The sequence below is a fragment of the Hippocampus guttulatus genome, chromosome 22 (genome assembly GCF_054856545.1).
Source record: "Hippocampus guttulatus isolate MCC_2025c chromosome 22, RoL_Hgut_1.0, whole genome shotgun sequence".
NCBI classification, from domain to species: domain Eukaryota; kingdom Metazoa; phylum Chordata; class Actinopteri; order Syngnathiformes; family Syngnathidae; genus Hippocampus; species Hippocampus guttulatus.
This window is the reverse complement of record NC_141282.1, coordinates 5,702,618-5,727,704: the sequence shown is the minus strand read 5'-3', so window position 1 is coordinate 5,727,704 and position 25,087 is coordinate 5,702,618. Positions and strand designations below refer to the sequence as shown.

General features: G+C 49.4%; 1 protein-coding gene across 2 annotated transcripts in view; it reads right to left on the bottom strand.

The window, feature by feature from the left end:
* Positions 1-25,087, bottom strand: part of celsr1a (cadherin EGF LAG seven-pass G-type receptor 1a) — a 35,933-nt gene that overhangs the window by 4,606 nt on the left and 6,240 nt on the right. Inside the window, exons 2-26 of one of the 2 annotated variants that reach the window (XM_086103532.1) lie at positions 16,911-17,266; positions 16,557-16,845; positions 15,687-15,909; positions 14,879-14,994; positions 13,877-13,965; positions 10,392-10,472; positions 7,544-7,701; positions 6,732-6,895; positions 6,534-6,659; positions 5,718-5,884; positions 5,459-5,644; positions 5,286-5,390; positions 5,019-5,184; positions 4,805-4,946; positions 4,192-4,312; positions 3,916-4,099; positions 3,430-3,531; positions 2,954-3,048; positions 2,666-2,875; positions 2,366-2,549; positions 2,147-2,290; positions 1,883-2,066; positions 1,586-1,753; positions 1,380-1,506; positions 1,109-1,309 (exon numbers count right to left, since the gene is read on the bottom strand). In XM_086103532.1, the coding sequence (XP_085959658.1) occupies positions 1,109-1,309; positions 1,380-1,506; positions 1,586-1,753; positions 1,883-2,066; positions 2,147-2,290; positions 2,366-2,549; positions 2,666-2,875; positions 2,954-3,048; positions 3,430-3,531; positions 3,916-4,099; positions 4,192-4,312; positions 4,805-4,946; positions 5,019-5,184; positions 5,286-5,390; positions 5,459-5,644; positions 5,718-5,884; positions 6,534-6,659; positions 6,732-6,895; positions 7,544-7,701; positions 10,392-10,472; positions 13,877-13,965; positions 14,879-14,994; positions 15,687-15,909; positions 16,557-16,845; positions 16,911-17,266 (4,088 nt within the window). The remainder of the gene's footprint in view (positions 1-1,108; positions 1,310-1,379; positions 1,507-1,585; positions 1,754-1,882; positions 2,067-2,146; positions 2,291-2,365; positions 2,550-2,665; positions 2,876-2,953; positions 3,049-3,429; positions 3,532-3,915; positions 4,100-4,191; positions 4,313-4,804; positions 4,947-5,018; positions 5,185-5,285; positions 5,391-5,458; positions 5,645-5,717; positions 5,885-6,533; positions 6,660-6,731; positions 6,896-7,543; positions 7,702-10,391; positions 10,473-13,876; positions 13,966-14,878; positions 14,995-15,686; positions 15,910-16,556; positions 16,846-16,910; positions 17,267-25,087) is intronic. The other variant, XM_086103533.1, reaches the window with a different exon arrangement.

Genomic DNA, 25,087 nt, shown 5'->3' with positions numbered 1-25,087 from the left:
AAGCCCGAGAATCTAATTTGGCAGCCTGATCAATCATCCTGCATGTGGTCCACCCCCCCACCCCACCTGTTCAATTACAATTTGAAAACAAGCCAAGAACCGCACACACTCCAAACTAGGACGCTTCATGAATGGTTACAAGGGCTGGATGTCGATGTGAAGTGCCGGAACAATGACCCATTAGCCCCCCCCCCCCTCTGGAGGTACAAAGAGGTCTTATCTCCACCAGGGTAGACTAAAAGCACGTTTAAATCCCGCTGTAATGACTCCCCAAGACATGAAAAGTGTCCAACTCCCCCCCTCCCCCCCAAAAAAATGGGAGAGATTTATCAGGTGAAATTAGAATGCCTGCCTCAGGGTCTACCGCTATGAGGCCTGCTTCTAGACACAGGTACCAGTCGCAGCATGTCTCCACGAAGGGAGGTGCATGTGCGTGTGTGTGTGTGTAAGTGTGTGTGTGTGTGTGTGTGTGTGTGCGTGTGCGTGCGCGCAGACTTCAAAGTATTCCAACATCTTATGATCCCACATGAAGAGTGTGTGCAAACTGTAAACGTTCCAAGCTACGACTGGCATTTTACTTGAGAACATGAGTTCTCCGATTGGGGTTTGGCAAAATTTTTTACGATGCATTATTGCGCTTGCGACGGCCCGGTAGTCCAGTGGTTAGCACGTCGGCTTCACAGTGCAGAGGTACCGGGTTCAATTCCAGCTCCGGCCTCCCTGTGTGGAGTTTGCATGTTCTCCCCGGGCCTGCGTGGGTTTTCTCCGGGTGCTCCGGTTTCCTCCCACATTCCAGAAAACATGCATGGCAGGCTGATTGGACGCTCTAAATTGTCCCTAGGTGTGAGTGTGGGCGTGAATGGTTGTTCGTCTCTGTGTGCCCTGCGATTGGCTGGCAACTGATTCAGGGTGTCCCCGCCTACTGCCCGAAGACGGCTGGGATAGGCTCCAGCACCCCCCGCGACCCTAGTGAGGATCAAGCGGTTCGGAAAATGGGTGGATGGATATTGCGCTTGCATGATTTAAAAAGGTGCATACTTCATGGAGGAACCGGTGTGGCAGTAAAAAAAATTAAAATAAATAATAGTAATAACACATTTCCTCTCACCGGGTTGTCGGTCTGATTGATGCCGAGGAGGAAGACGAGCTCGGAAAAGAAGAGCGCCGCCACCAGGTTCCTGTGGATGACGTGGAGGTTGGAGCGCAGCCGGCGCAGCAGACACAGCAGGATCAAGGTGAGCAGGAGCAAAAACAGGGAGACGGACACCGTGGCGTAGGTGACGATCTTCAGGGGGAGAACGTCGCCGTGCTGCGAAAAGGAGCGGGGGAGAGAGAAGGTTGCCGCAATGTTCCAATCCATGAACATGTGACTTCGCTACCTCTCTTTTGGACACGTCCATGAGCACGGCGAAGCTGGTCATGTGGTTACACTGACAGCTAATGTGGCTGTTGTTCCTCTCAAGCACCTCGCAGCCTTTGGAGGACCAACCGCCCGTCCCTCCGATCCTAAACACGAATACCGACACAACGATGATGCAAAAAAAAGGCACAATGGCACACGATGGGATTTCGGTGTCCAACGCACGCAATGGAGTGGTTCCAGAAGACGCAAACGGGTTTGGTCCTCTCCTCCGTCTCCAGCAGTGAGTACTCCAGCGTGATGGGAGGGTCCAAAATCAATGGAAGAGGGGGACCCTCGCTGTGTACAGCGGCGCTGACGATTGCCGTATTGATCACCGGGCGGTTCGGGACCCTGGGAAGATGACACATCAGGGAAGAATTTGCCTCCTTTTATCCGCAAGAAATCTGATCCAAAATAAAAATCCAAATCTGGTAAAACCCTGATCCGGATAAGGTGAAAAGATTTGCCAAATGTGTCTACCTTAGACTTCTGCGATCCGGGTCAAATCTTTCCGGAAGCAGCGTACCCAGTGACTTGTACACTATCACCACGGCAACCGGGAGATGGACAGCTGGCACGAGGTGGCGGCGGCTCCTGTCGTACGATGTGTCACCCTCCGCCGGGGAGGTCCCGGTCTGGGCTGCGGGCGCCGTAGTGGGCTCCACTGATTCAGGCAAGCACATCGGTGAAGAAGCAAGGAAAGCACAAGAGACTGACGCATCGACGCGAGTGTCGATTTCTTACCTCGGTGCCACTGGCGTTGGAGGTTGAAGTGCGGGAAGTGCACAGAGGACTCGAGCTCTTCCGGGTATTCCTCCTCAATGTCGTGGAAGCGGGGGAACGTCGCCTTACGGGGGTCCGTCACGTCCAGGTAGTCCACGGAGAATACTGCAGGAGGCAAAAGGGAAGATCATCTCACCACCGACAAGTCTGTGGCGTCATACCGCGCGTCGTATTACTCACTCATGTTGTCCGTCACAATGGTGAAGGGTTTGAGGTAGGTTTTCCTCACGTTCCGCGCAAGAGTTTTTGCGTAGTCCTCAAAATTCCGCAGCAGGTGGGCAGTGCCGCCGTCTGTCTTCTGGATTTGCTCCCAGTGCGCTTTCGTGTCCGGGTCCAGTATGGCGCTTCCAGCTCGAACCAAATTCTAGTCAGAGTCCATTAACGACGGCGTATTGTTTGAGTGTCACGGTCGGTCCCACACCCCCGTCAAAAGAAATCGTTCCATTAACGAGAGTACTGCAAAGTAATCGTCTCTCCTACCTCGTTGAATTCCGCATCCCTCGCCGCAGTGAGTTCGAATCCCGCCTGCCGGCTCTCGTAGCGCAGCACGTGGTTGAGCAGCTGAGCGGCCGTCTTCAAGTCGTTGCCGTAGTAACCCCTGACGTCACCTGTGGCGCCGCGGAGCGAGCGCACGATGCTCCCGGCGCGCTCGCCGTCCATCCTGGAACTGTTTCGACGGAGCTCTTCGTTCTGGGTGAGGAGAAGTCGTTTTAAAAGATCAGCCGGTGAAGGTGGTCATGAATTCGACATTCGGGGCGCAGTCATCACCAGTTTCGTGAGCTGAGCGAAGGAGGCGGCGGTGCAGTTGAATAGCTCGGGCGACAACCAGCCTTTCTCGTCACTGCAGTGTCGAATTGCGGTACCTAAACACACAAGAATTAATAATCACATGAATTCAGTGCAAAAAAAAAAAAACCCCCATGAAGCAAAATCTTTTGAGTGCGCCATGTTGCATTGCGCGTATTTTGTAAAAGGCTGAAAGCGCTTTGTTTTCATGCAAAGCGCCCCGCCCCCCTTGTTTTCATTGAAGGCTGAACGTCGGGTTCCCAAGTCAGCAAAAAAAAAGCTCCCCAATGAGTCTGCAGTGACAACAAAGGTGTTGCCGTGGCGACGGTGCCAAGGCTCTCACTTCAGTTGTCCCTAAGGCGCCGATTCCCAAACCACAGTCGGCGACCATCTTGTCACCTCATCGGATCGAATTGAACATGACGACTTACTTGCGCATTGCCTTGGACATGACTCACCGATAGATCCTTTGGGACAGTTCATGGCGGCCGGGCGGCCGAACTTGGTTTTGGGCCACCAGATGCCGGCGTCGAACGCTTTGGGGCAGCCTTCATACACCACTGCGGAAGGAAGGATTTAGTCAGTTCCCTGCTGCGGATGTGACGCGAGCACAAAAATGTCCATGTGACCTACAGATCCAAGACCGATTCACAGTCCCAGCACGTTCTATTAGGTCAAACCCCGAGCGCCAGCGCCATTCTTCCCCCGTCTTCTATTCAGCGCTACTGTATTGAGCGCGCGCTCCACCGCTGCCAAAAGAGCGCAAGCGGCGGGCTCGCCTCTTCTGCTCGACTGGCCGGCGACAAAGGCGCAAAGTGAGCTCAAGACCAGCAGATGTGAGCGACACCGTTTTGTCTTTTTGTTTTGACACCGCCGATTCAAACGGGCTGAAGCCTCGACAACATTTTCCTGACGACCATCCGTGTCCGCCACCAGTGACGTACCTTCGCATCCGTTGGGTGTGACCTCAGCAAAGGGGTTATCGCAGCGGTTGCACTGGCGGCCGATGACGCCGCCCTTGCAGGGGCACTGGCCGGTGAGCGGGTGGCAGGTTCGGCGCTCGGAGCCGACAGAGAAGCAATCACACGGATAGCAGGTGTTTTCTCCTTCCGGCTGGTAGTGGTTCTCCTGCAGGAATCGGTAGAGAACGTTGACGACTTAGAAATAAGTTGAGGTGCAACTAGGGGGGGGGGGGGGGGGTCAATGAATCGGGATCAGACCTTGCAGCGACACTCTCCTGTCGTCTTGTTGCAGTCGCTATGAAATCCCCTGCTGGTGTCGCAGCCGCACGGGCCGCACACGGGACTGCCCCACCAGCCCTGAGGACACGGCTTCTCCACCCTGGTGTAACACAGGCAAAGTCTCAAATCTTTCTGCGCTCGCACCATCAGATAATGTTGACTTATCTTGCATGCGGCTACTAAATTACCAGTTTGCAGAGAATCGGATTGCTCCTTATCCGTTTGGGAGTTTATCTACAATAAACTTCCTCCAGACCTTTCTTGCCAAGTGTGACTCAAGCATTTCAATCCACAAGCCTTCTCTGCTAAGACGCGATGCGATCTACGGTTCTGCACCGGTGACATGTGGCGGTAAACAGGCATGCGGGGACTAAACACCTATGGAGGACCGGTCAAGCGCGACAGCGGGGAATCCCAACATCCTGCCTTCGATAGGAAGGGATACATGAAGCCTTTCTATTAGCGGTGTCTAATTTTCATCGGTTCCTATGTATCGTTGCTGATAAAAATAATACAAAAGTTGGGAATCCATTTTAAGGCCTCGCCAATCAAATCGTTTGTGCACTTACAAAGGTTTCAAGGAGGGACTTACTTATTTTCGCAATACTGTCCGAAGTAGTTTTGTCCGCATTCACAGGTATAGCCGTGAGAGGAACTGGGCTTGCGAGCACAGGTGGAAACATGCTCGCACGGGTTGAGCTGACAGGCGTCCACGCAGTCTTTTCCAAAATAGCCTGCAAGACAAAGTGCCAGTGAGATGGAGCGTTCGGGATATTTGCTTGGGGCGTCGGCGGTCGGTACGCTACCTGGGTCGCACACGCACGTGTGCGTGCTCCAGTCATCGCTGCAGTGGCTGTTCTCGGGGCAGATGTTGGCGTCGCACGGGTCGGCCAGGTCGCAGCCTTCCTCCACGCGGATCTTCAGGCGCGAGACATGATCACGTTGGCGCGGGGCCGTCTCGCCTGGGACGCACTGTAGAGACAAGGGGAGTCATGTGTTTTCTATCGGTCATGGAAATTTCATTCATTCTTTTCCTGCCGATGGCGTCCTTCTTGATTGTTGTTTTTCCCGACAACAAATCCTTTCCTGACGTGGTTGCCCTCCCCCGGCAAACCGCCGACATGAAGAGTTTGGAGCTTCAAACCCGGCAGGTCGTTGCCAATCACCACTGACTTCTGCTTCGGGAAAAAACAACAATCAAAAGACGCACGGCGAAAACAGAATCGCCTCCGATCCAAAACGATACCTTGTACATCCCGTGGTCCAAGGAAACGGCGGCCACGTATCTGAGGGCCTTGCCGTCCTTCACGCTTCTCAGCTCCACCAGCAGGTGGTGCCACTCCCCGTCGTTGACCCGAACTTGCGGAAAGCTCAGGGACGCCACCATCTGTTCCGTTTGCAGTACCTCCATTCTCACCTGTTGCTCACTCACCTGCGCAAATAGACAGCATTAAAAAATATATAAAAAGAAAGAAACGCGGAACGACAGGCTCGGGCTCACTCACCATGAGGTTGATGGTGGAGGAGGGGCCGGCGTTGGCTTGCATCAAAGTGCCGGCCGGCTGCCGCGTCCGGAACATGAGGCCCATGTACCAGGGGATGGCGATAGTGACGTCCGGCTCGCTCCACGACACCAGCGCCTTACCGTCAAAGAACTGAGGCGACGGCATCACTGTTGGCAATATCGGAAAAATAAAGCTCACCCACGCACTAATTACAGCACAAACAGCGCTTTTGTTCCCAGGGGGGCACGTGCTACGGGGGCTTTAGTGTGTAAGTCGGCATAATGTGCAAGCACAGCGTGTCGGGAAACTAGCGGTGCCGTTGTAGCATCGTTGGCCTTCATGACAATAATAGTATGACAATTCACAACATCATGTGCAGGTGGAAAATGAACACAATTCGTGTTTGTCGTCGATGAATCCAGTAATTGTGGCACCATGGATGAAATCTGTACGAGAAGGCTAAAAAAATGTTTTATGCGCAGTCATCCGTTTCTAGCCTCATTTGTTGTGACTGCGGGATGAGTCACGCTTGAGTCAAAGGAGGCTCCCAAACCTACGCACACAAACACACAAACTACTTCCTGGCGGCGCTACAGACACACTGTATATAAACACACTTGCGGGCACGCAGAAGCAAGCAGAAGCATGCACATTTGCATTTGGAGACGCACCTATAAAGCCAAAATGCTGACGCGCGAAAAAACATTTCCGATGATATCAATGAAATGACAAGATGTATATTAATGGAGATAAAGAAGGCGTCACATGACTTTACTCGTAGCTTAGTATAGTGATTGGCACTGTATTTTTCCTTACCTTGTTCGCAGTTCCTGCCGCCATATCCAGTGGGGCAGTCGCAGCTGTATGTGTTCCACTTGCTGACACACACTCCCCCGTTCATACACACGCTGGGTGTACAGAAGTTTCTCTTCGCGGGGCACCCTGAAATGTTCACAACCAGGTAAGGTGAGATAGCATTCATGGGAATGCTCTTCCGAGTTCAATTTGACCGACCTGCCGTTGTGCCGTTGTTGGCGATGTAGCTCGCCATATCGACGGCCCTGCTGTCGATGCTCAGGTTCCTCATGCAGCCCACAAAGTCTCGATTTCGCACCGGGAAGTCCTCGGGCAGGTTGGGGACGCCACCGAGCAAGAGCGGTCCTGTCAAGTCCAGCGATCTGAAGATGTTCAAAAAAAAAAAAGAAAGTAAATAATACCGTGAGAAACCATCATTGCATTTTCTTCCCAAGAAAAAAAAGGCAAGTGAGGTAATGGCGCTAAGCCTGTCACAAGGCTAAGCTGCTAGCATCAGAGCGAGTCCGATCAGGCATTGTGGGTCAGGTAAGTGGGGAAGGCTGCTTATAAAACATCAAACGGCGACCACTTTTGAGAGACTTAATGTGACACAATAACGCACAAAGAAAGCCTTAACCTCTGAATGCTGAGATGTTTGCATAAACAGTGCATTCTCGGGTCAAGACTGACTCAGGCAGGACGGATGGCGCATTAGGAAGGCAAGAAGTGTTTACTTAATTTTATTTTTCACTTTAAACGTGACTATTCTTGAAGACTAGACTCATTGAAGCCGCAAAATGTAGCATTTTTGTTAGCAATTTAACACTGTTAGCATAGCTATAGGAACGAGTTTGATTGTATCAATGCTTGAGCTAATGCTAGCTAGTTTTTTTCCTTCTGTGTCTGAATGGGGTTTTTTTTCCCTCAAATGAACCATTTTCTTGTGTCCTCTATGTGTCCTCTATTTGAATCTGCATTTGAATAACATTTATTTGAGTAAAGGAGTTATTGTGTTCTGCATCGGTTTTTACTTCTTCTGTCCAGTCTGTGTTCCCTGGGCGGCGCACGAGTAGTTCCCAATCTGCTTCCCGAAGCGGATCGCCATGGAGATGTCGCAGTCGTCCACGGCCACCACTGCCACTTTCTCCCCGGAGGGTCCGTGGGGGATCCCCAGGCGCCCGATGTTTGGCTGGAGTAAACATAAGATGGGGTTTTTTTTTAACTCAAAATTAAGCTTAATGAGTCCCATTTGTTGCCAGTTCAACCGAGGATTTTGTTAAGATTCTTACTGCTTCTTTTAGCCTTTGTTTTGTTTTGGGGGGGTTTTCACGGTGGAAGAACTTGGCACGACACAAACTCGACTCTGAGCTGACTTCGCCCGTTTCACAATCTGAAGTACGCTGGCTTCTCACTGGCTTACAATGGGTCAAAGAAAGGCCCATTGTTGCCCTTGGGCTCACTCACACCTACCAGTTCCAAACTAGGCTAATAACTCCAACCATGACTCAGCTAATATGGATCAGATTAGGAAAAATCAGGCTAGAAATTCCTTTATATTCATTTATGTGTTCATTTTTTAATAATATCAAACATCAGAAGGAGCAGTTTAACGCCACAATGTTTCCACTAATTAACGTGTGTCAACAGGATTGGACAATGTGCAAGAATACACTAGCGCAGTTCGGAGGTGGTGCTACAAAGACAAAAAAAAAAGTGAGTGGTGTTTGTCTTCGATTTAAATGGGATTAGAGTAATGAGATACAGGCGGGGCTGTAAACAAAGGAAGAGAAGGAAAAAAATCTCAAATAGACACGTATAAATGGGCAGGACCGGAATGGAGAGCCTGAAAGACACAAGCTACCAACTCCCCATTTTGTGACACCAGGAGCCAACAAATGAGTCAGAAATAAGACAAATGAGAGAGAACGTGTGGTGGAGTCAAGGGAGGGGAAAAAAAGGGCCGAGCTGTCTGACCACCGGCAGAGGAGCATGTCATGACAGCGATTAGGATCTCAGCATCCCTTGTGAGCTCAGTCAAGCAAGAAGCAGATGAGATGAAGATGAGACGCAAAAAAGGAAGGCGGGAGGGAGGGAAGGAAAAACACAGAGTGAGGGGGAGGGCGCTACAGAACCAAGAACGGCAGTGGGCAAACTGAAAGATGGGGCATATGGTTTTGGGGGGGGAAAAAAGTGAAAGATACACAAAAAAATTCCATAGTATTGCAATTGTGATTTAATATATAAATGTATAATGTCGCACATGTACTTTTTAGGTGACACTTGAGAAGCACCGCTCTATACAGTTTTCAGGCTTCTTTTTGACCCCCCTCAGTAAGAATGCCCACAATGTGAAGCACGGCCCCCACCTGCTCCCCCCGTGAGACTCTGCTTTTGACCCCCCCCAGCCAAACATAGACAGTTGAAGATTCCCTCTCTCTTAGGTGTCATCTCCAGGGGCGATAGGCTTGCCGCAGCTATGGCGACGCACTCGATCCCCGCAGCTAGCCACAAAAGACCAGCGGGGGCGGGGAGAAGAAGTAGGGGGGGGACGCTACGGGCCGAAATGACATCACAGCACACTGCGGCCAAACCTCAGCGACAAGCCCACACACACCATTTGACACCTCTATCATCATTAGCTTCCTGTCAACATGATGACTTTGCCAAGACGCCCTAGGCCAGGGTTGAAAAAAAAAAAAGGCAGACGGATTGAGTTTCATGCAAAACATTTCTACACGGCCTTGTCAAAGAACCATCAAAATTAGAGACTAACAAGCTGGGAAAATGTGTGAAGACGGATGGATGGAGGGATGACTTGCTCTGGAGAAGGATGTGTGGATGTTTGTAGAGCGAGCGGGTGTGTTTGCGCGCGAGGAAGGAAGCGAGCGGGCCGCGCAGCAGACGACCACCCGCTCCAGTCCGATAATAAAGGAAGACGGGCGCACAAACTTTTATTTGATTTGGGCCGGCCAAAGGAAATGCCATTGTTTGGTGGACTCTTGGAGCACCACACACACACACACACACACACACACACACACATAGGTCGCACTTTGGAGTATTTTTTTTTTTTGGCAACTTCACACACAGGTTAGTTAGCGTGTCAGAGCTTCAGCAACGGATTCGTGTCCATATTACCTCACCTGCCCCGTGGCTGTGTAAACCTAGACGTGTGAATTATTCACACGCACAAAGGGCTAAAATGTCCAACGTTCAAGACTATACGTTACTGCCGTACCCATCAGTCGCTCGCGCTTCTCTCTGTCCGCGTAACAGATGGACGGCGGCCATTGTTTTCTGCAAGCTCTCAAAGCAGCAAAAAAAAAAAAAAAAAGTTCGGATGGAGCAAAAGCATGAGGTAAAGGTATCCTCGATGGAACGGTTGAATAAAGGTCATCCAGTGACACGGGGATAGTTTGAGGTGTGCCGTCATCAAGCCTTTTGACAGGCAGACTCAGGAAGCAAACTAAAATCAATGTCCACACACAGAAGACTAACTTAGGTGAGCTAACGTGAGCTAGCAAGCTAATATTTCATTTCTGAGAAGGCGCCGCAAAAAGTGACAAAAACATACTATTCAAGAAATGATAACCACCCATTCTTTGTTTACGTTTGACTACCCTAAAAGTGTGAGCGATAAGAATATAGCCGGAATGGTAATCAAATGGATTAAGCGTCACAAGGTGAAACTTTGCCATGACAGAGAAGTAGCATGACAGGAAAAGTCCACAAACAACTCCCAAACCAGAAAGTCGACGTAACGGCGGCAACTACAACATCCTCTACGACAAGCGAGTCACCAAGGGGACGGGGGGGGGGGGGGGGGGGGGGGGCACCAGCAGGGGTCGGGGGGAGGCAAGGCAAGAGGTCAATGGTTACCTCCTTCTGCGTAAGCTCCAGCCAGGCAGTATAGAGCGGGAGCCGCAAAAGCCCGCTGGAGTCCAGCAGACTCCCCCCGTCCTGGGCCAAGAGAGAGACACCGCATTAGATAGACCTGCGTGTTTATCTCTGAGGACTCGCCTTCAAAAATAAAAATAAAAAATACCTAACCTCACTTAAAAGCCCTTGAACACAACTTCATTCCTGCGTGATGTCATCATCTCTCCTCCTAACATACACAGATCCTCTATTTATAGTTTTTATGCAGGTTATAAAGTGGGAGACCGTCACTGTGATGCGGTCCAAAAGCACCAAATAAGGAATATTCTTGTCCTAGTGGTTAGCGTCGCTGCCAGGGAAACCGCAGCTCTTTGATGCGACGACACTGCACCATTTGGTGTTGCCCAACGGGAACAAGGAGGAGGCGAGGGAGGGAGGGAGGGAGGGAGGTAACTCAGAAGGAAGAAAGAGGAAAAGAAAGATATCTTGAAGGGAAGAAGGCAGAAAGGGAAGGGCAGAAGGAGACCTTCAGCCCGTTTTACAAACTCGATGGCAATATCCTGTTTCATCAATCCAACGGTCGTCAATACAGCACGCGTACATGCGGCCCCCTTTTGTCTGCCCACTGTGACATTTTTTAGCTTAATGAGGACGAGAAAGCGACAATAACTGTTTCCAGCAGGCCACGGCCACTTCCAATAAAGCGCATGCCAATGGCGGACGGCTATAGCTTAAGTATTTTGCGCTGGGCTGTGAAGTCAGTTCGCATGTACAGTATTGCGAAGGGTGATTCCACGCCTGCCAGAAGCCACACGCGGACGGCAGAAGCACAAACTTCAGGCCCACTTTGCTGATAAGACTCGGCTCAGCCTGTCTGGGAATGTGGTCGACGCAGTGTCGCCGTACCGTATACGTATGGAACGGCGAAAACAGCCTCGAGCTGCCTTTTCGCAAACACTGTGGTATGCTTTGGATACGGTGGCTTTCCAACTGCCTCGGATGGCGACAACCATGGCAAAATCCTTGTCGGTTTCCACCGACAACCCCGCCTCCCCTACACCTTTGACCTATTGTTTTGGAGCCGAGGCACCCCCGGGGTCTTTTGAAGAGCGGCCCTAGTAAAAAAAAAAAAAAAAAATTTATGGGAGGAGGGAGGGGCATGTGGTGTCTGCGGACCCCCCCGCGCAATCTTTAACCGTCTCATCATCTGACCCACTAAACCACCTTCTGTGCATGCGTGCATTGTGTGTCCTTATAGGAGTTGTTAACACATGAGTGGGCTCGTGTGAGCCTCTATTCATTCCTAGTGGGTGCTTTTGAGATTTCCATAATCACGATCGCGTGTGAGCGGCAATTAGTTTTGACATACAGTGAGTCCAATCGTACATTCAGCCATATGGACTGCTTTCTTCATGTTGGTAAAGTCTTAAAATGCACATTTTAATGCAACTTATGAGCAACTTCTCATTTGCTCGATTTTTTTTTTAATTAAATGTGCGCCGCTCTTGTTTGCATTTTAAAGATGCATAAATCTCAATTGATGTCCTTTTAGAAGCCTTAAAAAGGGCCCAGCAGGAAAACATCTGATCAAAGTCGGCGTTATCTGCGTGGGGGTAAGCCTGGCTGACATGCATCTGGGTTACGTCATCTTTCAAAGTCTCCTTTAGAGCTAGGCAAGAACACATTTTTTGAAAAAATGTCTATTGTGTGCTGCATAAGTTTACACAAACCCCTCCAGGTAGTGATGCGAGGGTTTCATTTTCAGATTGCCTCTCATCATTCAACATGTGAAGAGAAAAGATGGCCCATGTGTCAATGATTGTCGGCCTCTGGCTAACATGACGGTATGTGTCGGCCGCTTTGTAAAGCTCTGCGTGACATTGTTCCGGATCCACCCTAGTGGTGCATGTGATTATATACTTTTGATGACAACAAAAGTGAGGACAAAGAACGCCAAATTAAAGGAAAGCCACGCAGAACGGAGGCGGAAAGTCTGGTGTTGCCAAAACTGTAAACACTATACAGAGATTATTTAGGGCATCCCTGTCATTCCAGAATTGCTGACAACGAGCGCTGAAGTGACCCTGGAGCCAACACGGACCGCCGTGTTCGCCAGCCATTCGTCACGTGTGATGAATGGCGGCCTGTCAAGAGCGGGGAAAGTTACCCCGTGCGCAACGGGTGTTCATACTTGAGACAAAGCACCCATGAAATGCGAAACCACGGTTACAGAAATAGGTTGATTAACCTACAATTTTAGATTTGCCTGTAAAATGAAATGAAACCACAGCATGACTTAACTCTCAAGTGTCCATCAAATGTCACTGCTATTACCTGGAAAAACAGACGCCACTTTGTCGAACATCTTTTTTATGTCCACACAACACGTTGGAGCCGCCAAAATACATTCACTTAAAGCTTAAGATGGCTGGAATACAGTATATTCCATGCAACAACAACGAGGGACTCTAGAGCAACCATGTCAGGGCAAAATCCTTGTGCAGGTGTTGGCTTTCACACACAGACCAAAAAACAAAAACAAAAAAACCCATAAAAATATATGTATATAATAATAATATAATAATAGATTTTATTTATAAGCGCCTTTCAAGACACCCAAGGACACTTTACAATAACAAATAACACAAAACAATACGGGTTGAGCAGCGGCAGCCAAAACGCGCCAGCGTTCACTCAACCCGAAAGTCAGAAAGAAACAAGGGAGGGAGAGGGGGAGAAAGTTTACTATATATTAGTGTATGTGACCTTCATTCTCTATTTTGTGTGCACTCATGGCCAACAACAAGGCTCTCTAAAGCGGCCATGTCAACACACACAAAGTCTGACATTTTCCCCCTCAATTAGGAACAGTAGGAATAAGAAAATTCGAATGACATTTTAAAGATTTTGTTTTCTGCAGTCAAAGATGGAAATCAATGGCTGCAAACCATTATAGAGTTAATGTCAGTAGTATATTATTTCATACAAATGCATGGATGTAAAACTCACAATTTGCATGAGCTCCTCTTAGTTTGTGCAGGTGCTGTTATGGCTTTGAGACTGGAAGAGTCACAGAAAGGAGTGAAGGATGTGCATGGGGGAAAAAAAAAACCACACCTTACACGCATTTTAGCTTGCTCCCGCCTATTTTTTTTTTGTGTGTGTCATGTATGCTGAACTTTAAGTTACCTCTCACTGTCAGAGGTTAGAAGGGTTATCTCATTCCACGCCTGTTTTAAAACGTATGAGAACAATACCTGCGGGCCCTGGTAGTTTGATGGGAAAATAATACTTGATGTGACTTGAAGGAGACGCTCCTCCGATATACTATTACCCCTTAAAGTGGAGACATGAGACACGTTTGGATATAATTACTCGTGTTGGTGCTAGATTTAAAAAAAAAAACCAGGAGGACCACTGTGTGAACAACACTGAAATCACATCCGAGGCACTCGAAGAAAAATGATGCATTGGCAGCTCCTGACCTTGTTGTAGTAACGGAGCTGCACGGAATGCCACTGGCCATCGCTGACGCCGCCCGAGATGAAGGGGGACACGGTGGTCTTCGTCTCACCTGGAGGGGAGAACACATCCAAGGTGAAGCACACAAATGAATGCTTTCCCGTTTTAAATAGCGGCGCAAACCAGCCGCATGCTAACTTGACGCAAACCCGCGCGGCCGCGCCGCGATCATAAGTCACGAGCTGGGAAAGGCGGTACTCGCCTGCGCTCTCGGGGTGTCTACTTGAGAACAGCGCAGGGCACAAAGACTCTGGCTTTACTGATAAATGACTTTGTTTGTCGAAGGCGGGAGCAGCCGCGGGCGACAATCCACAACACTGACACGAGTGTTATTTGGTGGATGCGTGTTGTTTTGCAAAGCGAAAGCAGAGATCTCTGCCTTTGTCAGTGGCTAAACAAAGGTGGCAAGATATAATCCCGAGCCAAATTAATATGTTTTGTTTTTTTTTGCAATTTTTTAAAAAATAAATAAAGCGGAAGGCTATCATGCAACCAAGGTATGGTTTTCATCAAGTGCGAAGTTGACACGTGAATAGATTTTCCTCTTCCACCTCTCATTAGCTCGTAATCCACATTTAATGTGATAATTAGTGAACTCAACTTTACAGTCATACTTCGGATTTGGCAGTACTCCCAAAACAGGATTCAACTAATCGTATTGAACTGGATCCCGGACCGCCCCCGCACACCCTCACGACCCTCGTACAGAACCATGGGAAAGTGGAGCGCGTTGGAAAACAACCCTGATATGCTTTTGATCCATGGATCAGCGGTTATCAGCGTTCACAATGTAAGAATGCGCCCAAGTGTGCGCTTGGATGTTTTGTTTTTTGAGACGTGGAGTTGGGCACTTAAAGATAACGCAAGGAGGAAACTGTAAATTGTGTCTGCACGCCCAACTGCAAACATGAGGATAAATGTTAGGTTTGGAGGTGCAGTCAGGAACTGGAGGAAATTGGCCGAACCTCCAGAGAAGGTGAGTTGAATCTGCTCGTCGACGATTTCCAAAGCGATGAAGTCGTGTTTTTCGTTGAATCGGCCGTTGTAGAGCAGCAGGGCATTTCGTTCCCTTGTCGCAAACCTGTTAAAAAAAAAGCAGAAAATAGTTCAACTAAGATGAAATGAAGAAAAAAAAATGATGGCAAAAGTGGTCTGTCTTGGAGAATGGACGCTAATACTTTTAGTCAGAGAAGTCCATCCTCAACATGAAGTAGCTCTTCAAGAAAAGTGATTAAGAGAAAGCAGGAAATGTGTAGCGGACGAGCTTTGGACAGGAAAGCATGACCCCTCCTCCGCCCTCCCCTCAGCCCCCCTGCCTTCATTAGATGATGTGTGCCCCGTGCGATAGCAAAGCGCCAAACCTGCCCGCGAGTGAGCAGAGTTCACGCGCAAGCCGTTTGGGAACGCAAGGTGAGGGCAGAGGAGTCAGCCGGCAGATGCCAGCGAGCCAGGAAGTCGGCAGGGCTGTAGCCAGACGCTGATAAGGGAAACCCATCACAAAGACTTTCCTGTTTTGAGGGCAGCGCAAACGTTGTTTTTTTTTTTCTCTCTCTCTCTCTCTCACCGTCATACGACTGATCGACTCCCATCATTATTGCTCTAACTTTCCTACCTTTGTACAGGAAGCAAAACAAGCAAGAATGTTCTATTATAATATCAACAGAGCATGACAAACAGCTTGTCTCTACTCTGGCACCCTTTTTTGGGCCGGTTCCATCATTTGGGTGCGGCTTCAAATAAAGTAAAATAAAAAAAAGTAAAAAAAAAACTCACATGAGCGAGACGGTAAAGTGGAACCTTTGCCGCAGACCCCTGAAGGTGACGAAGGACTGTCCGGGGAAGCTGCGTGTGGTCATCTCGCAGTAAGGCTTCTCGTACTCGCCGGGCATACAACGGCACACGAAACCGCCGGCGAGCCGGTTCACGCATTGGCCGCCGTTCTTGCACACGCCTGGGACACAGCTACCCGACGAGGCGTTCACCTCACAGTGTTCGCCTAAGGAAAGAGCAGCGGGAATTAGTCAGAGGCCATTTTGCAAACGGACAGCAGATGGAATCTGAAGTTTCGGGTCAACAAAGGGCCCCAAACTCCATCTTAAAAATGACCAGGAATATTCTCCCAAAGTTTCGGGTTGTTGTCAGAGAAATTCTTGACTGTTTTTCTGAATGATTTGGTGCACTGTCCGGACGTGACCAAGCCTCGCCACACCAGCCTGGAACCAGGTAATGGCCCTTCTCTCTGCGGCATCATCCCATTTTCCATGGGCTGAATTGGACGGATCTAGTTCCCTGTCATGCGGAAACCCAAGGAGAAAACTGTCATCGGCCCAATTTACGGGACAGTGATGGGTCCAAGTGTTGAACTGCGACCTCCAAAAGGGAACCGCCGCTCGATTTTTGGTACGCCGATCATGCTTAAGGGAAGAGGGGGCGGAGCGAGAGCGAGTCGGTGAATGACCGAGACGGGTGTAATGGGATAATTAGATCAGATAAGATTGAGGAAGAGAAAAGAGGACAGCCGATGAAGGCTGTCTCACTCGGACCTCGTCGAGAGAGACGCAGGAGAAGAGACGGTCGGGTATCAGGTGAACACGGGGGAAGTATGGGGAAACATTCCAGAAAAAAAAAAAAAGAGCTTCTCACCGGTGAAGTCTTCCAGGCACTCGCAGGTGTAGCCGCCCTCTCGGCTGCGACAGCGACCGTTGTTCTCGCACGGCCCCGAGTAGCAAAGGTCGATCTCCGTCTCGCAGTAGTCGCCGGCGAAGCCGACGGGGCAGCGACAGCGCAGCCCGTTGATGGGGTGGATGGGGCGGAACAGAACCGTGTCGGACGCGATGAACGGGGGTGAGCTGTCGAACTTGAGCACGGACACGCACTTCATGTAGTTCTCGCAGGGCTCGCGCAGGCAAATGTTGTCGTCGAACGGCAAAACCTACAAAGAACGGATTCGGTAAACGTCGCGTTGCGTTCATGTCCAAACATCCGTAGGTGCCTCACCTCCTGAGACGAAATGAGCCTGAGCAGAGTCCTGTTCAGGTAGATCTGCTCCTGCAGTTCCTCCGAAGGAAAGAAGGTCCCCGCGCCGGGCCCTCCCCCGGGCTGCATGGCCGAGAAGGTGACGTTGAGGATGGAGCCCTGCACGTCGGTGTCGTTCTGGATGTTGAAGACGAAGACGGCCTCGCGCCTGGTGGAGAGCACCGCCGCCACGCCGTCCACGAAGAGGCCGAGCAAGGGCGACAGGAAGCGCTCCTGCGACATGTTCTCCAGGCGCACCGTGATGCTGTTGGTGAGCATGTCGTCGGTGATGATGGTGACGCGGAGCGTGCAGAGGGCCGAGGTGGTGTGGATGCCATCTGGGGGAGGGGATAAAAAAAATAAATAATCTGACTGGCTGCTGAGAAAACAAAATCCACTATTTCCAAATCGACGTGTCAGAACTGAGATACACGGTGCAAGGTGACAAACCGAAACCGGCACAAATCTCCACCTGTGTCGTTCATTCCCTTTCCGGCTATCACGTTACGCACGGCATTTGTGTTGCCCTCTGCGGGTTTTCGAGACGGAACAATACTTTCCAAATCAGCTTTCTGTACGTGCTGCGTAATAGCTACGTATTGTCATTTCATCCCTTGCACACCAATTACTGACTGGAATGTCTGCGGTGCCTGTTGAGGGTTACCAAAAGGCTACAGGCTGCACTTGGCCTTGAGTGACATAAAACGGACAACAGGTGGTTGGGGGGCGGGGGGGGCAAAGAATGATTCAAACTGGCAATAAAGGGACGATGAGGTTATGTCCACACGTGTGGCAATGTTTTTTTAAAAGCAGTTGCCCACTCTGGATTAAACCTCTTGTTGATGAGAAGAAAAAAAAATATTCTGTCAACACGGAAACCTATTTGGAAGCTGTCGGGTGCATGCCGGAGCAACAGGTGGCGCTACAATCGGTGCTTGGGGTGGCGGGGGGTGGTGAGGTTCGGCCACAGGCGCCTTGTCACTCTTGGACAGGTCAAGAATTCGAACATGTCTGAGGGGAGGGGGCGGGGTGTTTTTTGGCCTAAAACAGTCATTTAAGTTGAGAAATTTAATGAATTGAAAAAAACAATAACAGTGCAAAAAAAAACCTAAAACAAAACAAATTGTCTTCTGGCTTGTTTTCATTTTTGAAAATCAAACTTAGAACCCCCTCGACTATGCAGCCTGAATTAAAAAGAATTCACGTGATCTGTTAAGTAGATGGTTCTTCTCTCATTCTGGCCAGGGGGGTGTGGGGGGGGGGGGCACCTGTGCTATCTATAGAGCTCACCAGCTGCTGACACGGCATAACACACACATGCAGAGAGGATGGGCTGAGCTGTGGAACCGACGGATGTGGGATGCAGATGCTACGGAAAAAAAAAAAAATTAAAAACTACTACTACAACTGAACCGCGCCAAATTCCTTCGCCCGTCTATGGCGTTTTGAATACAGACACAACACTGGTGGTCACGCTGCTGGGCAACGAGTGGTTGTTCAGTTAGCGAGCAGGATGGCCTGTGACGCCACAGAAAAAAAAAAAAAAACAGGTGTCCGTGCGGCAGGTTGAGGGCAGGCCACCAATGAGACACACTTGCTTGTTGTCACGTGTTCGCGCTTACTCGCTTAGCACACACTTACACATACAGTATGCGATTACTGTTGACATTTATCACCTCAAAAGACAATAGGTAAAACACCAGAGGTCCTGCAATTCGAAAAGCAGGAAGCTTTAAAGTCAATGCATGAAAAATGTCCGCCGTCTTTTACAGCACAGTGGAATGTTTTCCAGCAACTAAGCAACAAGAACTTCCGGTTTCAGGTGTTTTAAACGCCTCGAAGCCTTTCTCCCATCGCCTCCATTCTGCTGACAGAGAGGAGGGGGAGGTGGGGGGGAATCCTCTCTCATCTCGCACGGTGAACGCTCCAGACGTGAGAACGTCAAATCAAAATGGTCATAAAAAGCAAGTGGGAGGCAGCTTGTGTCTGCGTATTTCAGTGGAAGAATTATGACTGCATGTGTGACCATATATCAGCGTGCCTACACACACAGCTGTTATAGTCCAATTTCCACTTCAACACCTGCAAGTCTTCGGGGGGGTGGGGGGGGGGGGCATTTTCAAACATTGCTTTTGTCGGCAACGTGACATGTTTGATTGGGGTGCGCCGCATAGAAACCGCTCAATTTAGGCTCAACGACCCACTTCAGCGGCATGAAGTGCAACAACCTTTTCAGGAAAAAACTGTGACATAACTTTGACCCCCACTCAATTAATTGCCCAATCATACTGAAGTACGGAGGACTGGAGCGATTCATGCCCCATCCAGCCAAACCCTTAACCTTTCACTCGACGCGTGCTCGAATCGGGCGACACCACCGACTCTGAGCTGAAAGGCCCCACACAAGTCCGAGACAAGCGCTCTCGGTTAGACGCACTGGGGGAGCAACGAGGCCCAGATCCGACCTGGCTAGAATGTCAACGTGAGCAGAAAGGCGGCCCTGTTCCGACGGAGAAGTTTAAGTACAATAATCCGTCAAGGTATCATTCCACCGGCTGCGCTGCACAAGATCAAGTCTCTCTCTCTTTCTTACGACATCCACTTAGCGGATCGACTCTGTCGTCTTTCTTCAGTCCCGTGCTGACTAATCACATTGACACCCCCCCACACTCCGAGCTTCCTCTTATGAAAGGTTCAAAGGCTGTGGCTTTCAGGTATCATCTCGCTCTGTTCTCACCTCTTGATGTGTGACAGCAAAAAAAAAAAAAGGCAACGTCGACCCTACAGGCAGAGATTTACAGGTGTGTGTTTTGAAAAGTAGACTTTTTTGGGAGCTTTGTTGAAATCGAGTTATATCTTTTTCTTAACATTTTCCTTCATTTATTGCGTCATTTAGAGCACAATTTTTGTGTGAAGAAAAAAAAACATCCTCTAACTACAATTCTTGGTGCTACAAAAAAAAAAAAAGCAAAACACAAAAACTTTTATTCCAATTTCAAAATGATCAAAAAGTTCCCTCCCAGGTTAAACTGCGGCCCTCTTTTAAAAGCCGCCCAGCTATGAAAGGACTTAATCGGAGTCTCGGATCCTTTTCACTGACACCAGATCTAGTCTCCCGCTCCTTGCTGGAGGGTTTTTTTTTTTGTTATAAAATACAACTAGTTCAAAAGTAAAACTTGTCCGCCATAATAATTTCTTTGTCTTTGTGTTTTCTACCCTCCACCCTTCATTCCAGCTCTCTGTCCCTTCCTCTCGTTCTCTCCAAGGGGGTGTTTGGTTACAGTTATTGTTGGTGCTAGTTACTGATAAATAGGGTGCCTGGTTACCAACCGGCACGCCATTGGCTACGTTCAACAAAGCGCTTGGGAAGGAGGCGGAATAGAGTCGGGATGAAAGGGGGGTGTGGGGGGGTGGTCGCCATGGGAAACCATGAGACTTGCGTCTAAATGTGGTTAAATAGAAAGTCGAGCAACTCCTCAACTTGTTTTGGTTGACACTGACCCTTCCGACACCCCCCACAGACACCTGCTGAATGCGCCGCCATCTTCCTATATACCCAATCCCATTTCAACCAATGGCAGCTGGCAAGTGCCGATACAAATACTTGGCCGGGGGGAAATTTTCACGCGATTCTTTCCGGTTGTCGGGAGAAACGTGAAGGCTCGCAATTATTAGATGCGGATCACTGCGCGGATCACTGCATGTCGAGTGTCATAAAATGTCTTTCGTGAAAAGAGCCTCTCTTTGTAGCGATTCATTGCGGTGAACAAGACGAGACCGGCCCATGTTGGCTCGTAAAAACCTCCATGTCGCTGTTGTAATGTGCGATGCGCTTCACAATGCACGAGACAATGACTCACCAGTCAGGGCAACTGGATGCCAATCGCACTCCACGCACGGATCGTCGAATGTTGGTCGCCACGAGATACGGTTAGCGTTGCTCGTTTCGTCATCAAATGAACTCGACAAAATGTGTCTGTGACGTAAAATAGAAAAAAATAAATAAAAAGGCATTTAAACGAAACTATTTTTAAAGTGAGCTCAAAATAATGTCAGCTGTTCGGCTGAGAGCGAGCCAGCTGGTAAATCGCGCAAACATGAGCCCAAACAATGAGCCCAAACAATGAGCCCGACAGTCATCCATTCGGTCATTAAGTAAGTTAGCCGGGCAGCCGGTCAAGTGGGAAAAAAAACAAAAATCATGATTTAATCGTGAGTCTGTGCTTATGAGCCAAGAGTTTTGACGCAAACACAGATGTCACAGCGGGAACCGAACTCACGGCTAATCCGCCACAACGAAAAGTCATACCCCCCCCAATGCATTGTGCGTTTGTGATTGAGGGTGCGGGGGGGGTGGGGGTGTTGAAAAGGTAAAATGGTGAAGAGAGAACTGCGACACGCTTGAGTGGAGGGGAATAATTCCCTCTCACCGGGAGATTCTTTGAAGTTGGGGGGGGTGGAAAAAATGAGGGAATGTCAGGGTAAAAACAGAAGCCCCCCCCCCTTTCTTCCTTCCTTGCCTTAAATCACCGTGCTCCCTTTCTCTTTTTCACATTCTTTAACAGGGATGCGGTGGCCATCTCGTCACCTCGGCATCTTTCACCCGTCGGGGTCACCCAAAGTGTCGGCATTGTGCTCAAGTGACACTGCCGGTGAGAACGCGGCGTGATCATGAGTCAGGAAAGATGCGACAGGGCCAGCCGCTGTCTGTCGAGCTCCCAGAACCGAGTCGATAAGTAGAAGGGGAAATTGTTGATTTAAAATTAAAAAAAAAAACTATTGTGAAAATATTTCCATTCCGTTCACGACCCAAAATTGTTTGCCTCAAAAACAATTTTCTGATTATTTTTGCCAATGGAATAAGAGATGTTTCATGACAGCTCTGCTTCCACCCACAGGACGGGAGTGGAACTGCAACTTGAACAAACAATTACTGTGGCCGCCTCGGGTGTCTCATCATCGCATCACAACTATTTTTTTTTTTTGCTGGCACGGCAGAATTTAACATGAAAAGGGGAGAAGATCAACATCCATCTATAAACTAATCATCGCATGCGACTGCGGTTCCAGGTGTCTTTCCCACTCAAAGCGATTGGTGTCGCCTCAATCTTTCGTCATCAGCACACTCACACTCGCTCCGTCCTTTCAAAGAGGGATTTATTAGGGCAGCGGAATAGTAAATCATTCGACTTGACAAACTTGCGCGCGCACGCCCCAAAGGCGACCCCCAAAGAGACACATTTATAGTCCTCCACACTTGGAAGTCTGTCCGTCAGGGGGAAAAAAAAAAAAGGTGAATATTTGCTAAAATGATTAAAGGGGACGTCGTGGCATGTCTGAAATGCTCTTCGGAGAAGAAGGGGTCCCTTCTACCAAGTTGTCTACGATGCTATGTGTTTTTTTGCACTTGCATTGTCAAAGCTCGCTGACCTGCAACTTCAGTACTACGCCTACAAGTGACTTTCGAACTAAACAAACATCTCGGGGAAAGAGTCCGGTCGCCACGGTTCAACTTTAGCGCATTGCTTTGATCTGGATCTACAGGGACAGGAAACGGGGGCCAAAAGAAAGAACACAAAAATGTGGCGATTGTTGCCACGATGTCAAACTATTCACATCACCGTCCCGGCTCTGTCTTGTTCGACACACACGCACAAATGTCTGCGAGCGTGACGGCACACGCGTGCGCGTTTTATAGCCCCCCCCCCCCCCCCCATCAATTAGAAGGTGGTTTCTTGGCATTCCTGCGGCGGAAGGGGGTGGCGAGAAACAGAGGCCAATGTTACTTCAATGCGTGTGGCTCAATCCGCCGTTTACGTCTAGGGCACGATATGTAATTAGAATCGGGCCACCGGCGGGTGGACCTTTAATTTGCCATCTCTGGTCAAATACACAATGGCATCGGAATTCAGTAGGAGACCTATAAAAACTTCAACAGCTAAAAAAAAAACATTGGAGAAGCTATTATATGGTTCCATCAGGGTACAAGAAAGAGACGGTATCAGTTACACAGTGTCAGAGGTATGTGCCCGGAGTCTGTCAACGCTTTGGTAATAACAGGCCCATCTTAACACATCAGCCCCCGCAGCCCCCCTCCTCTGCGTGGACCAAAACGGCATGAGTGACTCGTGCGCGCAGGAACGGCTGACTGGGAAGAACCCCGCGGCGTGATCATTGCCCCCCAGGACCTCAATCGCGAAAACAACAATGGAAGTCGAGATGCGATAGTGATACGACGCTAACTACAGAAGCTCCCGCGATCATGAAACCGGCACACCTCGTAAGCATCCCGTGAGGCAAACGCGGCCAGCGCGACTCTCGACACGTCGGCGACAATCACTTTGACGCCGATGAAACGAAGCCGCTCGCTTCGGTTGACAACATCTCGGGGCTTCCGCTGGCGGAGCAAACGGAGAGGTCGTCAACTCTTGCACCTGCGCCGCCTCGTAAGCGGGCGTCGGATTTGCGCGGTCGCGTCGCGAGGGAACAACGGGAATGACTGCGGGCTCGTGACGAGGCTGGAAACTGAGAGCTATTTTTCTTGAAGGAACGAGGCGCTAACGTGATAAAGAGAGGCGGATGACAGAGAGCAGCAGGCATCTCGTTTTCAAATATTAAGTGCAGACAGAGGAGCACTGTGGAGCCTTGACAAAATGTGTCAGGAGGATTGCGACGCGCACTTGTCTAAGTTCATACAATTCCATTTTTTTTTTTGAAGATGCTGCTTTTGATAGACTTGAAACGGAAGACATTTTCGGAGAGGTCGGGTGCTTTTTGTGCGCCGCATAAAAGGTGCAAAAGGATCCGTGTGTGAAACTTGGCCTCAACACTGCAGGGCGAAGACGCTCCAGCTGCTGTCTGAGATTCGACCCCCCCCCGCTTAAAAAAAACACACAGCTTATGTGTGGCTGGTGTGCATACATATGAATCATCGCTGCCTAAATCAAAAAAAAAAAAGTTCCAATTCAAAGGAGTCCAGAGAGGAACTGAATACGACTAAAAGTGAACTTCGTTTTGTGAAGCTAAAAGATGAGGCCTGCTAGGTTTGGAATGAGGTTTCAAAAAGCTGTCGAACTTCTGGACCAACATTCCAGAGGGGACTCTTTCCAAAAATGCCAACAACACATAAAAAAGGAGCAAAAAAAAAAAACCACTTATGAGAACCAAAAATTTCTTTCTGACTGAACTTGCCTGACAGGCAAACGCACCTGTCGCCGACACTCCAAGTCCCAAAATCGACGCTTCGAAAGGATTAACATTTAAGCTCCAATTAAAGACGTCGTCTTTACACGGTGCCAGCTTTCATCCGCGCCGTAACGCTTTGGGAGCACACACACGGCTTGATGCTTTGTGCGTTCGCAAGAAGCCGGTTGACGTTTCAGACGACTAAGCTACACTGAGAACTGCCTTGGCATCATTCCTATTCTCACACTTGTCATTCAGCCTGGTGGCATACTGTATCCACTCCCCCCCCCTATTCACTTGGCATCGCCTAACATTCCGACAGCAAGTCATCACACCACATTTATAACGCCCCCTCCCCATTTTTTTTTCTTAATCGGCGACGAGTGAAAACAAAGAGGGATCACTGTGTCGCTTGAGTGAGAGCAAATATATGTCCGGGGTCACGACCTGTTGGGGTCTTGAGTGGGGAAATCAGTGCAGATAACCGCGGCGGACAGAGGTGGCCGGGCATCCGAGGATAGTTTATGATATGATGCGTCGCATAAAAATCATGACAGGAGGTCAAGGCCAAGAAGCGGTAGGCTTAAGACATCTTGAAGACCAATGAAGGGACAAACCTCCGTCTGAAAACCCAGAACGCCCACCCACCCCCACCCCCTAACCCCAGCCTTCACCCTTTACCCCCTTGGCCTGAAGCTCTTGTGTTTGCAAACAAACAACGCCGCTCTTTGAAATCCCCACTGCAAACACGCTAGCATGACGGGACAACACCTCAGCGGAACATCCACTTTCCGCCGGCCTGACCCCAACGAAGATTTCCTTTGTGGGCCTTCTCTGCCCTGTGATTGAGCATTCAGACATCAGCGGAGTCGAACAGTCACCAGCCGAGGTCACTTGGTATTTACACTTCAAACCTACAGCCTGAAGGCAAACACGCCGCAAACTTTTTTTTTTTTAGAGAGCAAAATAAAGAG